General features: G+C 40.2%; 2 protein-coding genes and 1 pseudogene across 3 annotated transcripts in view; 2 read left to right on the top strand and 1 right to left on the bottom strand.

Moving 5' to 3' along the window:
• Positions 1–4,130, top strand: LOC308385981 (spastin-like). The gene has a single exon (XM_080865228.1). It carries the CDS (start codon positions 1,136–1,138, stop codon positions 2,255–2,257), a length of 1,122 nt encoding a protein of 373 aa, XP_080721354.1. The 5' UTR covers positions 1–1,135; the 3' UTR covers positions 2,258–4,130.
• The window catches only part of LOC308385971 (polypeptide N-acetylgalactosaminyltransferase 17-like), a 68,931-nt pseudogene that overhangs the window by 46,325 nt on the left and 8,390 nt on the right, over positions 1–14,216 (bottom strand). Inside the window, exons 4-9 of the transcript in view lie at positions 11,987–12,106; positions 11,641–11,729; positions 7,408–7,495; positions 5,876–5,994; positions 4,483–4,627; positions 4,137–4,225 (exon numbers count right to left, since the gene is read on the bottom strand). The product of the transcript in view is annotated as a polypeptide N-acetylgalactosaminyltransferase 17-like (transcript). The remainder of the gene's footprint in view (positions 1–4,136; positions 4,226–4,482; positions 4,628–5,875; positions 5,995–7,407; positions 7,496–11,640; positions 11,730–11,986; positions 12,107–14,216) is intronic.
• Positions 7,505–11,634, top strand: LOC308385984 (spastin-like). Its single transcript, XM_080865231.1, has one exon. The coding sequence runs from the start codon at positions 8,640–8,642 to the stop codon at positions 9,759–9,761; it is 1,122 nt and encodes a 373-aa protein (XP_080721357.1). The 5' UTR covers positions 7,505–8,639; the 3' UTR covers positions 9,762–11,634.

The following is a 14,216-nucleotide window of genomic DNA, read 5'->3' as shown; positions in this document are numbered from 1 at the left end:
ACACACAGAAATCTCATACCCCTAGAAATATTTCAGCCTTTCACTATCACAGTTTTTGGTTATCAGGTAAAAAATGAATGAGAGTTTGGAAAAAGGATGGAAAAGGTTTAGGTCAAATGTAGTACTAATGTATCATAAAGGGAGATGTGTAAGTAAATCTGGGATTCTGGAAAGGCACAACATAATGTAGTTAAACATGCTGTGGAGAATTTAAATTGTAAATTGATATTGGAGTGTGCAGGCCCTTCATTAATTACAACACAATGCCACAACTAAAAATAGACAAAATATAATTACATTCCATAATTAAAGTGTAATGCCAAACTAGAGAAGCAATTACAATGGTGCGTAAACAATGGCAGTAAATTAAGCCCACGGGGGATCAGCTAAGGTTTGCAGCAAGCCTGAGTGTTTGTGTGTTTACAATTTGAATCTTAGACTCAGACCCTGTGACAAGGTCTGTGAAAACCACGTTTTTATGCCTGAAATACTACAGTACTACACTCCCACCAGATGAGCTCATGCAGCCTGTCACGAACCGGGACATACAACCATGACAAAACAGGAGATGCACACACAATTTATTGTGTTATTAATTTAGATCAACTGTGCTAATATAGTATACCAAAATGAAAACAATAACTCAAATTTCAGATATTTGAGGTTGTGCTGAAAATAATGGTGCCAAATAAGGCAAGAAAAACATATTTTAAAGGTGAAATATAGAGGTAAAATCAAAAATAGTCAAGAACGGCCAATTATACCCTGGACCACAGAGGGTTAAATTTGAAAACGGTTTAAAAAAAAACATCCCCATTCTAAAATGTCATGTGACAATCTGATTCATGAAGAGTGATGATGTCACAAGGACATGTGATGATGTCACAAGGACATGTGATGATGTCACAAGCACATGCCTTTGAGCCTTTGAAGTTTTTCTATAAATAGGGGTCAGGAGCAGCAAGTTTTAGTCAGTTTGTTCGCAGCCTTCAAACGTTCGACCAGAGCTATATTTGAAAGTATTTGTAAACCTCTGTAACATCACGCTCCAAAGCCCTGTGACGTTTCTGTGTTCTGTGACGTTGTCCCAAAGAAAGACCTTTAAATGCGATAAATAGCCTAAACGTTTTCGTTTATGACTAGTTTACCGTGTTATGACTGTGAACAGGGGGGAAGTCGCGCAAGAGAAATGTCGACCAAAACAATTGCAAGTAAGCCAAAGTCAGTTCCTAAAAGTCAACCCGCAGGTGTTTCCACCACCATCAGACCCTCCACTTCTGTAAGACCTCCATTAAGAATAACTGATGCAAAGAAAACCACTCGGGTGGGAAAAACTCAGAATGGAAGACCGGCAGCTGTGAAACAGCCCCCGAAGAGGGATATGAAAAAGAATGTGGACAGTAAACTGGTCAGCTTAATTACAAATGAAATTGTATACAGTGGAGCGACTGTGTCATTTGATGACATCGCAGGGCAGGATCTGGCAAAGCAAGCACTTCAAGAAATTGTCATCCTTCCTGCCTTAAGACCTGATCTCTTTACTGGTCTGAGAGCTCCTGCACGTGGCTTGCTTTTATTTGGCCCACCAGGAAATGGGAAGACCATGCTCGCCAAAGCAGTTGCTGCAGAGTCTAATGCAACATTCTTCAACATCAGTGCTGCTAGTTTGACCTCCAAATATGTGGGAGAAGGCGAGAAGCTCGTACGAGCACTCTTTGCAGTTGCAAGAGAGAGACAGCCCTCAGTAATCTTCATCGATGAAGTGGACGGCTTGCTCTGTCAAAGGAGGGAGGGGGAGCACGACGCCTCTCGCCGTTTAAAAACTGAGTTCCTCATTGAGTTTGACGGGTTGCAGTCAGGAAAGGATGACAGAGTACTTGTAATGGGAGCAACGAACAGGCCCCAGGAGCTCGATGAAGCAATATTAAGGCGCTTTGCAAAAAGAGTATATGTGACCTTACCCGATGAGAAGACAAGATTTACGCTGCTGAAAAATCTTTTGGGAACGCACGGGAGTCCACTGAGCCAAGACGAACTGTCCTGTCTTGCAAAAGTGACTGAAGGATATTCAGGGAGCGATTTGACAGCATTAGCCAAAGATGCTGCACTTGGCCCAATAAGAGAGTTGGCACCAGAACAAGTCCGTGTTATAGCTGCTGCTGAGGTGCGCAACATTAAGATAAAAGACTTTGAGGATTCTCTGAAGCAAATCAAACCAACTGTTAGTCCAGCAACTCTTAACATGTACACCAAATAGAACAAAGATTTTGGTGGTCCTTCTTCAATAAATCCAAATCCAGTCAGGCTGGATGAAACAGAGTGCAAAAATAAAGAGCTTCTTCAAGAGAAAGAGCAACAGGAAAAAGAAAAAAAACGTATTCTCCAGGACTTGGAGAGAAGAAATCTACAACTGAACAAATTAATACAATGAAGGACAGAACACCTGAACTGGAAGGAGAAGTATTGGAAAAACGACGTTCAAAGATGCAGCGTAGGATCAATGAAATGGCGAAAAAACACTCAGAGGTCATTAATGAGATGTTGTTGAACTCAGACAACTTGAAGTGTGAAAACGCTGAAATGCTTGCACAAAAGCAGCAACAAGAGAAAATAAATGAAGACCTGCAGCGTAAGCTTCAAGAAATCACAAGAAGAAATGAGCAGTTAGAAAAGATGCACAAGGAAAAACAACAGCAAAATACAGACAAGTGCAATCTATTAAAAGAAATGGAGCAAAGATGCCAGAAACTTGAGAAGGAAGTTGAAGAAACAACCGATCAGTTGAGAACCCTCATCCTAGAGAAAAAAGTGGTCGTGGAAAAGCTCATGGAAAAGAAGAAAAAACGTTTCCGCTTCTTCTGGAGGAGGGACACTCCTGCTTTTTCTACTCTTTCTATTTTTTCTACTGCTGACGTCACCTCGTCTCCCTCCACCTCTGTTCCATCTTAATTTTCACCTCTCCTCTCCCCTTCTCTCCTAACACTTCTTCCCTCTCTCCTTCATCTTTTTTCACCCCAACCAGTCCCGGCAGTTGACTGCCCCTCGTGAGCCTGGTTCTGCCGGAAGTTTCTGCCCGTTTAAAGGCAGTTTTTCTTCCCCACTGTCGCCTAGTGCTTGCTCAGAGGGGATTGTTGGGGTTTTCTCTTTTCTTTTTTTTCCCCTTCTTATTACCATTTTCCTTTATTTACCGATTTGTTTTGTTTACTTTTCTTTTACGTTGTTTCTTTATTTACTTGTTTAACTTTTTTTCAACTTATGTAATAAACTAATAAACCAATTGAATTTATCCTCTGCGTATTTTACATCTAATCTTTAAAGAATATTTCCAAAACATTTTCAAACATCACGATCTGTCTTTTGTTTGCTTGTTAAAACCCCGTAAATGGTGAAGTAAAAACCCTGTGATATGGTTTAAAACATCAAAATAGACTAAACAACTAGTCTAAAACTAAGAGACACAGGATAAAGTTGGTGTGAAGGTTTCAGTCTGTGAATGAATCTAAGCACCATCACCTTAACTTTAAATTCATCTCTGTTACCCTCTTTGTGACTGAACTCTGACCGTGAGCACCACAGCCACTGCGCACCAGTCACACGCACTTTAAATCCATCACAGTAAACCAGTTAGTTTACCTCAGTTTGTTTTGCAGCACATTTCACAACATGCAAAAGCATAATGTGCCATGTACAGACTCAAAATCTGATTTAAAAACATGAGGACTGACCTGTAAGCTTTACATTTACAGTTTATCACATACCACTGAGCAGTTCTTACCTGTAATTCTAAGCCCTCTTCTTCCTTTTCTGGTTTAAAACATCAAATTAGACTAAACAACTAGTCTAAAACCAAGAGACACTTAAATATTAAGTTAAACCTCTGGGGTTGCCGGACGCGCCGGCGCGTCAAAATCACATGACCAATTTAAGACGACACAGCTACAAGATGCAGCGATTCAGAGGCTGTATCCCAATTCAGGGTCTGCAGCCTTAAAGGCCGCATTTTAAGGCCGATTACGTCACCATGCCAGTCTCCTATTGCCAGAGGCTGAAGTGTGTGTGCAGTCACCAGGTGATAATCTGATATCGTCTACTTCCCCACTGATGTTAAGTAATATGAAAAAAATAATGAATCCCACCTTAGGCCGAATGTGTGACTCTCTTCGTAGTGGAAGAGAGAATGAATCTTCCCATCCGAATTCACGGCAATCAGTCTGTCAATCAAATCCTGTGGAGTAAAATGAGAGGCTTTGAACAAGAATGCACCGGATAGGGTGCAAAACGAAAACTGTGTGGAAATTTACAATGGGTAAGGTGGAGAACGTATATCAGTCTCAGTGTGAGAGGGTTTATTTGAATGCGTTTGAAGTAAAACAAATGGGTGGGTGGTGTTTGGAGGCCAAATAAAAAGTGCAAACATGCCCTCAGATGGATGACAAAAAAAAACTGCAGTGTGTGGAAAAGAAGAAGAAGAAAAACACTTACAGGTATGGAGGTTGGCATCTCCCTCAGGGTGTATTCGCTTTTGTTGGCCAAAGACTGTCGGCCCAGCAGTTGCCACACCGACTGGGAAGAGGAGAGGAGGTTGACCAAGTACAGGAAGGACTGAAGAGGAAAGTAAATACAGCAGCTGTTAGAGAGAAAAAATGTATTTGCTTTTAAAGACCATTGTGAATGCATTTGTGCACGTCATGGATTGATCAAATCCTAACACATAATAATAATATAACACTATTCAACTACAAACACTACCGATAATATGACAAATAATATCTGTAGTATTCAAAGCAAAACAAAATGTAAAAAGAATTTATGATTGCAAAGATAAAACATGGTTTACCACACTCTCAAAACTGAATAAGACATATATTCTGAGCAGAGTGGTTGAGCAGAAACCTATTGCAGCCTGAAGAATATTAAACTACAGGAAAGCTCCCTGCATTTTTCACTGGGTCTGGTAGAACAGGGAAAACATATCATCAAAAGCATCAAAGGAAAAAAAGAGAGACACTTGCACAAACGAGCTACAACTTAGATTATATTAAACAGCTTCAAAGAAACGTAAAGAAAAAAACAAGATACGATGGATTTTTTTTTCTAAAATAGAAATATCTATACTTTCATGTGTCTTCTGATGTTTCTGTGCATGTGTGAACTTATCTTCATATGTACTACCAAACCTCCTACTGTACTTAGCACAGATTAAAGCAAAGACTCGAGTTAATTCACCAAAGTGCTGGTGTGTGTATATTTAGTTTTCCTTTGACCTCAGCATATATGTATAACCCACTGATAAGGCAGACTTTAAAGTCGCCTGTGGCAGGACACAGTTTACACATCACTGGCTGTCCGTATTCACTTGGCTAGTCTCTCTGAGAGAGATGACTTGGCTGCTGTCAGAGGCCAAGCATCAGACACACACAGACAGGCTCACGCTGGAGCTTGTTGAAGCTTTCCTGAGAGAAATTCTGCCAAAAACATAACTAAAAATGCAGTCTTATGAAAGTAAGGCTTATTTGCCCAGACACCCATAAACCAATCAGCAAAAAGCCTTTCTTGTTAACAAAATCACTATTGCCAGTTTCTTAAATATGAATATTCACAAGTGAATTTTCTACATGGCTGCTGGTATCACAGCAACACATGGACCACTATTCTGAGTCCTGGGTTAATAATAATTGGAATCAATTTAATTTTAATCAATTTAAACACCTTTGTAACCAGTGAGCTAAAAACATGATGGAAAAGCAAAACTTCTAAGAGATCTGTGTCTGTACTATTATGTAGATATCTAAAAATTGGGGCATTGTGGGCTCCAGGAAGTTTCTCCTTCTCCCTCTCTCTCTCACACACACACGCACGCACATACATACAATACCTTAATGCAACTCCTATCTGTGGGGTCAATGGGAGTTGGTTTGGGACGGACCACTCTGATGTCGTCACTGCTGCACTCAAGAACAGACCATAGCTCTAGTACCAGGGCCCGAATAAAGCCTGAGACAGAACACGGAGAAATTTGTTGTACCAAACATTTATTTGAAATAGCAGCAACTAAAATTATTAACAGTGCTTTAATAAATAAACGACTGACTTTGTTATTGTGTGCAATCTTTTAAAGAAATCTGTCTTTGCATTGCTGGCACCGTTTTGATTGGAGGATTTGAATCTCAGGAAGGAAGGAATTTATAATGCCACTCCCTTTGATCCCATTTAATCTCTTCCCTGTTGCACTTTGGCCTGTCAGTAACTACATTTGAATTTTGCAGCTCAAGCTTGCACATAAAGGCTGGATAAAAACGTTAATGCAATCAAAATGTACGCAGCCCTCGCTGGAAAACTGGGGATACAGTACAGTACATAAATGATGAAGCAAAGACAAAACATTAGTGTCATGGAAGAAGAAATAGTCAGTGCATCACGGGAAGCTCCCAGCAATAAAACCTGCATTTGTATTGACACATAAACCTTAATTTGTGAGCAATTTTCAGTGTATTTCAGTTAAATTAACGAGACAAATATAACAAAAGGGATTTTATACTTAGAAGAAGAATATGAAATTGAAATATTAAACTAAGAAAACTATAAATACTGCAGTTCTAGAGTTACAGATATACAATTAAGCTTTGCATATCAGTGCTGTATAACCCAGGGAATGTACTTTTTTTTTTTTTATAATTGAATAGTAATGGAAATCATGAACTGTTTTTCAGAGGTCATAGATCAAATGAGCAGTAGAGTTTTTCTCACAGAATGGTTCTTTCACATAGAAAGCAGTGTGTGCTGCAGGTTTAGCAAATGGCCCATCATTTGTAAGCTCTGTCTGGACTATATCACTTTTTGAGGTCATCCTTCTTTCTGTCAGTCTGCCTTTTTATCGATGGCACAAACATATGTCACATCATGGAACACATGAGTGCTCCACAGCCAGCGCTGCTCAACACAGCAGGGAACTGTTCTTGCGTGGGTAAAGTCATAGGAGAGAATAGGTTTCAGAACGCAGCGGTGCTGTTATAAGCGAAGGGCTGATAAGTAATCAGACTTCTTTTCCCATAACCAGTTGAGTCGCCCCTTCTAGCCAATAGAAAGAATGCAGGATTAAAATATTTGTTCACTAGCTTCATTTTTTGACCTCTTTTGACAAGAGTACGGTATTTCCTGGAGCCTTTTGCATATGGATAAACCTAGTATCAGTATACAACTGATATGTGAATCCATTTATCAAAAAAGAACGCCTCTTCTTACTCTTTCTTACCCAAACAAAAACGGTTTGACAAATACATTTCTCCCTAAGCTGCCTTAAGTCTCCTTTATACCGACAACACAAAAACAACAACAACAACTTATAATATAAGCCTTAAGCATCACAGCTGACAAGTGTTTGTTGTGTCCAAATAACTGCAATAGTACCTGAACTGTGCAGAGCCACAACTCCCGGAGCAGTTGCTGCCACCTGTGTCACCATCACCCCGTAGCCAAACTTCTCGCAGCTGCTCACCTACAGAAAACACACAGAAATCTCATACCCCTAGAAATATTTCAGCCTTTCACTATCACAGTTTTTGGTTATCAGGTAAAAAATGAATGAGAGTTTGGAAAAAGGATGGAAAAGGTTTAGGTCAAATGTAGTACTAATGTATCATAAAGGGAGATGTGTAAGTAAATCTGGGATTCTGGAAAGGCACAACATAATGTAGTTAAACATGCTGTGGAGAATTTAAATTGTAAATTGATATTGGAGTGTGCAGGCCCTTCATTAATTACAACACAATGCCACAACTAAAAATAGACAAAATATAATTACATTCCATAATTAAAGTGTAATGCCAAACTAGAGAAGCAATTACAATGGTGCGTAAACAATGGCAGTAAATTAAGCCCACGGGGGATCAGCTAAGGTTTGCAGCAAGCCTGAGTGTTTGTGTGTTTACAATTTGAATCTTAGACTCAGACCCTGTGACAAGGTCTGTGAAAACCACGTTTTTATGCCTGAAATACTACAGTACTACACTCCCACCAGATGAGCTCATGCAGCCTGTCACGAACCGGGACATACAACCATGACAAAACAGGAGATGCACACACAATTTATTGTGTTATTAATTTAGATCAACTGTGCTAATATAGTATACCAAAATGAAAACAATAACTCAAATTTCAGATATTTGAGGTTGTGCTGAAAATAATGGTGCCAAATAAGGCAAGAAAAACATATTTTAAAGGTGAAATATAGAGGTAAAATCAAAAATAGTCAAGAACGGCCAATTATACCCTGGACCACAGAGGGTTAAATTTGAAAACGGTTTAAAAAAAAACATCCCCATTCTAAAATGTCATGTGACAATCTGATTCATGAAGAGTGATGATGTCACAAGGACATGTGATGATGTCACAAGGACATGTGATGATGTCACAAGCACATGCCTTTGAGCCTTTGAAGTTTTTCTATAAATAGGGGTCAGGAGCAGCAAGTTTTAGTCAGTTTGTTCGCAGCCTTCAAACGTTCGACCAGAGCTATATTTGAAAGTATTTGTAAACCTCTGTAACATCACGCTCCAAAGCCCTGTGACGTTTCTGTGTTCTGTGACGTTGTCCCAAAGAAAGACCTTTAAATGCGATAAATAGCCTAAACGTTTTCGTTTATGACTAGTTTACCGTGTTATGACTGTGAACAGGGGGGAAGTCGCGCAAGAGAAATGTCGACCAAAACAATTGCAAGTAAGCCAAAGTCAGTTCCTAAAAGTCAACCCGCAGGTGTTTCCACCACCATCAGACCCTCCACTTCTGTAAGACCTCCATTAAGAATAACTGATGCAAAGAAAACCGCTCGGGTGGGAAAAACTCAGAATGGAAGACCGGCAGCTGTGAAACAGCCCCCGAAGAGGGATATGAAAAAGAATGTGGACAGTAAACTGGTCAGCTTAATTACAAATGAAATTGTATACAGTGGAGCGACTGTGTCATTTGATGACATCGCAGGGCAGGATCTGGCAAAGCAAGCACTTCAAGAAATTGTCATCCTTCCTGCCTTAAGACCTGATCTCTTTACTGGTCTGAGAGCTCCTGCACGTGGCTTGCTTTTATTTGGCCCACCAGGAAATGGGAAGACCATGCTCGCCAAAGCAGTTGCTGCAGAGTCTAATGCAACATTCTTCAACATCAGTGCTGCTAGTTTGACCTCCAAATATGTGGGAGAAGGCGAGAAGCTCGTACGAGCACTCTTTGCAGTTGCAAGAGAGAGACAGCCCTCAGTAATCTTCATCGATGAAGTGGACGGCTTGCTCTGTCAAAGGAGGGAGGGGGAGCACGACGCCTCTCGCCGTTTAAAAACTGAGTTCCTCATTGAGTTTGACGGGTTGCAGTCAGGAAAGGATGACAGAGTACTTGTAATGGGAGCAACGAACAGGCCCCAGGAGCTCGATGAAGCAATATTAAGGCGCTTTGCAAAAAGAGTATATGTGACCTTACCCGATGAGAAGACAAGATTTACGCTGCTGAAAAATCTTTTGGGAACGCACGGGAGTCCACTGAGCCAAGACGAACTGTCCTGTCTTGCAAAAGTGACTGAAGGATATTCAGGGAGCGATTTGACAGCATTAGCCAAAGATGCTGCACTTGGCCCAATAAGAGAGTTGGCACCAGAACAAGTCCGTGTTATAGCTGCTGCTGAGGTGCGCAACATTAAGATAAAAGACTTTGAGGATTCTCTGAAGCAAATCAAACCAACTGTTAGTCCAGCAACTCTTAACATGTACACCAAATAGAACAAAGATTTTGGTGGTCCTTCTTCAATAAATCCAAATCCAGTCAGGCTGGATGAAACAGAGTGCAAAAATAAAGAGCTTCTTCAAGAGAAAGAGCAACAGGAAAAAGAAAAAAAACGTATTCTCCAGGACTTGGAGAGAAGAAATCTACAACTGAACAAATTAATACAATGAAGGACAGAACACCTGAACTGGAAGGAGAAGTATTGGAAAAACGATGTTCAAAGATGCAGCGTAGGATCAATGAAATGGCGAAAAAACACTCAGAGGTCATTAATGAGATGTTGTTGAACTCAGACAACTTGAAGTGTGAAAACGCTGAAATGCTTGCACAAAAGCAGCAACAAGAGAAAATAAATGAAGACCTGCAGCGTAAGCTTCAAGAAATCACAAGAAGAAATGAGCAGTTAGAAAAGATGCACAAGGAAAAACAACAGCAAAATACAGACAAGTGCAATCTATTAAAAGAAATGGAGCAAAGATGCCAGAAACTTGAGAAGGAAGTTGAAGAAACAACCGATCAGTTGAGAACCCTCATCCTAGAGAAAAAAGTGGTCGTGGAAAAGCTCATGGAAAAGAAGAAAAAACGTTTCCGCTTCTTCTGGAGGAGGGACACTCCTGCTTTTTCTACTCTTTCTATTTTTTCTACTGCTGACGTCACCTCGTCTCCCTCCACCTCTGTTCCATCTTAATTTTCACCTCTCCTCTCCCCTTCTCTCCTAACACTTCTTCCCTCTCTCCTTCATCTTTTTTCACCCCAACCAGTCCCGGCAGTTGACTGCCCCTCGTGAGCCTGGTTCTGCCGGAAGTTTCTGCCCGTTTAAAGGCAGTTTTTCTTCCCCACTGTCGCCTAGTGCTTGCTCAGAGGGGATTGTTGGGGTTTTCTCTTTTCTTTTTTTTCCCCTTCTTATTACCATTTTCCTTTATTTACCGATTTGTTTTGTTTACTTTTCTTTTACGTTGTTTCTTTATTTACTTGTTTAACTTTTTTTCAACTTATGTAATAAACTAATAAACCAATTGAATTTGTCCTCTGCGTATTTTACATCTAATCTTTAAAGAATATTTCCAAAACATTTTCAAACATCACGATCTGTCTTTTGTTTGCTTGTTAAAACCCCGTAAATGGTGAAGTAAAAACCCTGTGATATGGTTTAAAACATCAAAATAGACTAAACAACTAGTCTAAAACTAAGAGACACAGGATAAAGTTGGTGTGAAGGTTTCAGTCTGTGAATGAATCTAAGCACCATCACCTTAACTTTAAATTCATCTCTGTTACCCTCTTTGTGACTGAACTCTGACCGTGAGCACCACAGCCACTGCGCACCAGTCACACGCACTTTAAATCCATCACAGTAAACCAGTTAGTTTACCTCAGTTTGTTTTGCAGCACATTTCACAACATGCAAAAGCATAATGTGCCATGTATAGACTCAAAATCTGATTTAAAAACATGAGGACTGACCTGTAAGCTTTACATTTACAGTTTATCACATACCACTGAGCAGTTCTTACCTGTAATTCTAAGCCCTCTTCTTCCTTTTCTGGTTTAAAACATCAAATTAGACTAAACAACTAGTCTAAAACCAAGAGACACTTAAATATTAAGTTAAACCTCTGGGGTTGCCGGACGCGCCGGCGCGTCAAAATCACATGACCAATTTAAGACGACACAGCTACAAGATGCAGCGATTCAGAGGCTGTATCCCAATTCAGGGTCTGCAGCCTTAAAGGCCGCATTTTAAGGCCGATTACGTCACCATGCCAGTCTCCTATTGCCAGAGGCTGAAGTGTGTGTGCAGTCACCAGGTGATAATCTGATATCGTCTACTTCCCCACTGATGTTAAGTAATATGAAAAAAATAATGAATCCCACCTTAGGCCGAATGTGTGACTCTCTTCGTAGTGGAAGAGAGAATGAATCTTCCCATCCGAATTCACGGCAATCAGTCTGTCAATCAAATCCTGTGGAGTAAAATGAGAGGCTTTGAACAAGAATGCACCGGATAGGGTGCAAAACGAAAACTGTGTGGAAATTTACAATGGGTAAGGTGGAGAACGTATATCAGTCTCAGTGTGAGAGGGTTTATTTGAATGCGTTTGAAGTAAAACAAATGGGTGGGTGGTGTTTGGAGGCCAAATAAAAAGTGCAAACATGCCCTCAGATGGATGACAAAAAAAAACTGCAGTGTGTGGAAAAGAAGAAGAAGAAAAACACTTACAGGTATGGAGGTTGGCATCTCCCTCAGGGTGTATTCGCTTTTGTTGGCCAAAGACTGTCGGCCCAGCAGTTGCCACACCGACTGGGAAGAGGAGAGGAGGTTGACCAAGTACAGGAAGGACTGAAGAGGAAAGTAAATACAGCAGCTGTTAGAGAGAAAAAATGTATTTGCTTTTAAAGACCATTGTGAATGCATTTGTGCACGTCATGGATTGATCAAATCCTAACACATAATAATAATATAACACTATTCAACTACAAACACTACCGATAATATGACAAATAATATCTGTAGTATTCAAAGCAAAACAAAATGTAAAAAGAATTTATGATTGCAAAGATAAAACATGGTTTACCACACTCTCAAAACTGAATAAGACATATATTCTGAGCAGAGTGGTTGAGCAGAAACCTATTGCAGCCTGAAGAATATTAAACTACAGGAAAGCTCCCTGCATTTTTCACTGGGTCTGGTAGAACAGGGAAAATATATCATCAAAAGCATCAAAGGAAAAAAAGAGAGACACTTGCACAAACGAGCTACAACTTAGATTATATTAAACAGCTTCAAAGAAACGTAAAGAAAAAAACAAGATACGATGGATTTTTTTTTCTAAAATAGAAATATCTATACTTTCATGTGTCTTCTGATGTTTCTGTGCATGTGTGAACTTATCTTCATATGTACTACCAAACCTCCTACTGTACTTAGCACAGATTAAAGCAAAGACTCGAGTTAATTCACCAAAGTGCTGGTGTGTGTATATTTAGTTTTCCTTTGACCTCAGCATATATGTATAACCCACTGATAAGGCAGACTTTAAAGTCGCCTGTGGCAGGACACAGTTTACACATCACTGGCTGTCCGTATTCACTTGGCTAGTCTCTCTGAGAGAGATGACTTGGCTGCTGTCAGAGGCCAAGCATCAGACACACACAGACAGGCTCACGCTGGAGCTTGTTGAAGCTTTCCTGTTAGAAGAATTTAAGTTGTACTATGATTTATTCACTTATGCATTAAGGTTTTATTACTTAGCATGCTTCAGAATGTTCATATATTTCACAGGGACATTAGAAGTAACTCTTAAAGTTTAAACTGCAGATGTCTATTATTAAAAGATACCTCCGTTATGAAGCTTTCGAATGTATTACAATGCTCATATATTTGTGTATCACATGCCATTACATCCTGTCACGTACACACACACACACACACAGAACACACACACATGCTGATAAATATGCTTGGAAAACAGGAAATGCAACTGTCCCTTTGTATAAATAAATCTGACTGCAAGGCCTCGGGTGTGGATCTCCTTCGAGCTTCCACCCGTGCACGTCTTCATTGTTGAACCTTGAACAACAGTCTGAGTGTTTTTATTCAACCTGTAGAATGTCTTGTTTAATTTAAATAAACCATTGACATTAAAATGGTCCTTCGAGCCGGAGTGGACATTAGTGGACATTATTGGACATTATTGGACGTTAATTACCAATAATTAGGGCTAATTTTGCTCCAACAGAGTGACCTCGTCGTTCCCTGATATCGTGGAGAGCCCGCGCTGAAGTCTGTCGACAGCCTCCTTTCTACAAAGGAGTAAAGACCAACTACGTGAATTCGGGGTTGGCCAGCGTTCCTTAGCAAAGTGGTCCACGGTCCTGGGAACGAGGGGGAATCTCTGACCGGCACTTAAAACGTGGAGCCAGGTGAATATTAACACTCAAAACACATCGCGATAATATCGTTTCATTATCTGACACTGTCCTGAGGTGTAAAGGCTCGTCTACAGAGACTGGTAGCCATAGTGGAACTCGCTTCTTTCAAATGGAACTGGCAGTCTCCAGGAGACTCGTTTCGAGAAGCTGGCAGTTTAAATAAATTAGTCTGGGACTAAAATAGAGGATGTGTCAGTAGATAAGAAATAATACGCCGCGTTTGTGAAGTTATCTGTGTGAGTAATAAGGACGTGAATGTATTTTGACAAGGGACATTAGGACCCTACATCACTCCTACTGTAATCCTGTGATAACTGATATACTGGTGATAAAGGGAGAAGGTTGCGCTTCATCGCATAAAATTAAGGCCGCCCCTGACAATAGGACAAGGGTAGAAGGCTGCCTTAATAACCACCCCTGATTCTCATACCAGAGAAAGTTACACAGTTCTGTCTTCCTATTAATAAAATCTAAAGTGTAAAGAAAAAACAAAATAAAGGAAAAATGGGGAATAA

This window comes from Rhamphochromis sp. 'chilingali', assembly GCF_963969265.1.
Source record: "Rhamphochromis sp. 'chilingali' genome assembly, chromosome: 18".
NCBI classification, from domain to species: Eukaryota; Metazoa; Chordata; class Actinopteri; order Cichliformes; family Cichlidae; genus Rhamphochromis; species Rhamphochromis sp. 'chilingali'.
This window is presented reverse-complemented; position numbering and strand designations above follow the sequence as displayed.

Coding starts and splice junctions, on each gene's coding strand:
- LOC308385981 (XM_080865228.1), top strand. CDS start 1,136: ATGACTAGTTTACCGTGTTATGACTGTGAACAGGGGGGAAGTCGCGCA.
- LOC308385984 (XM_080865231.1), top strand. CDS start 8,640: ATGACTAGTTTACCGTGTTATGACTGTGAACAGGGGGGAAGTCGCGCA.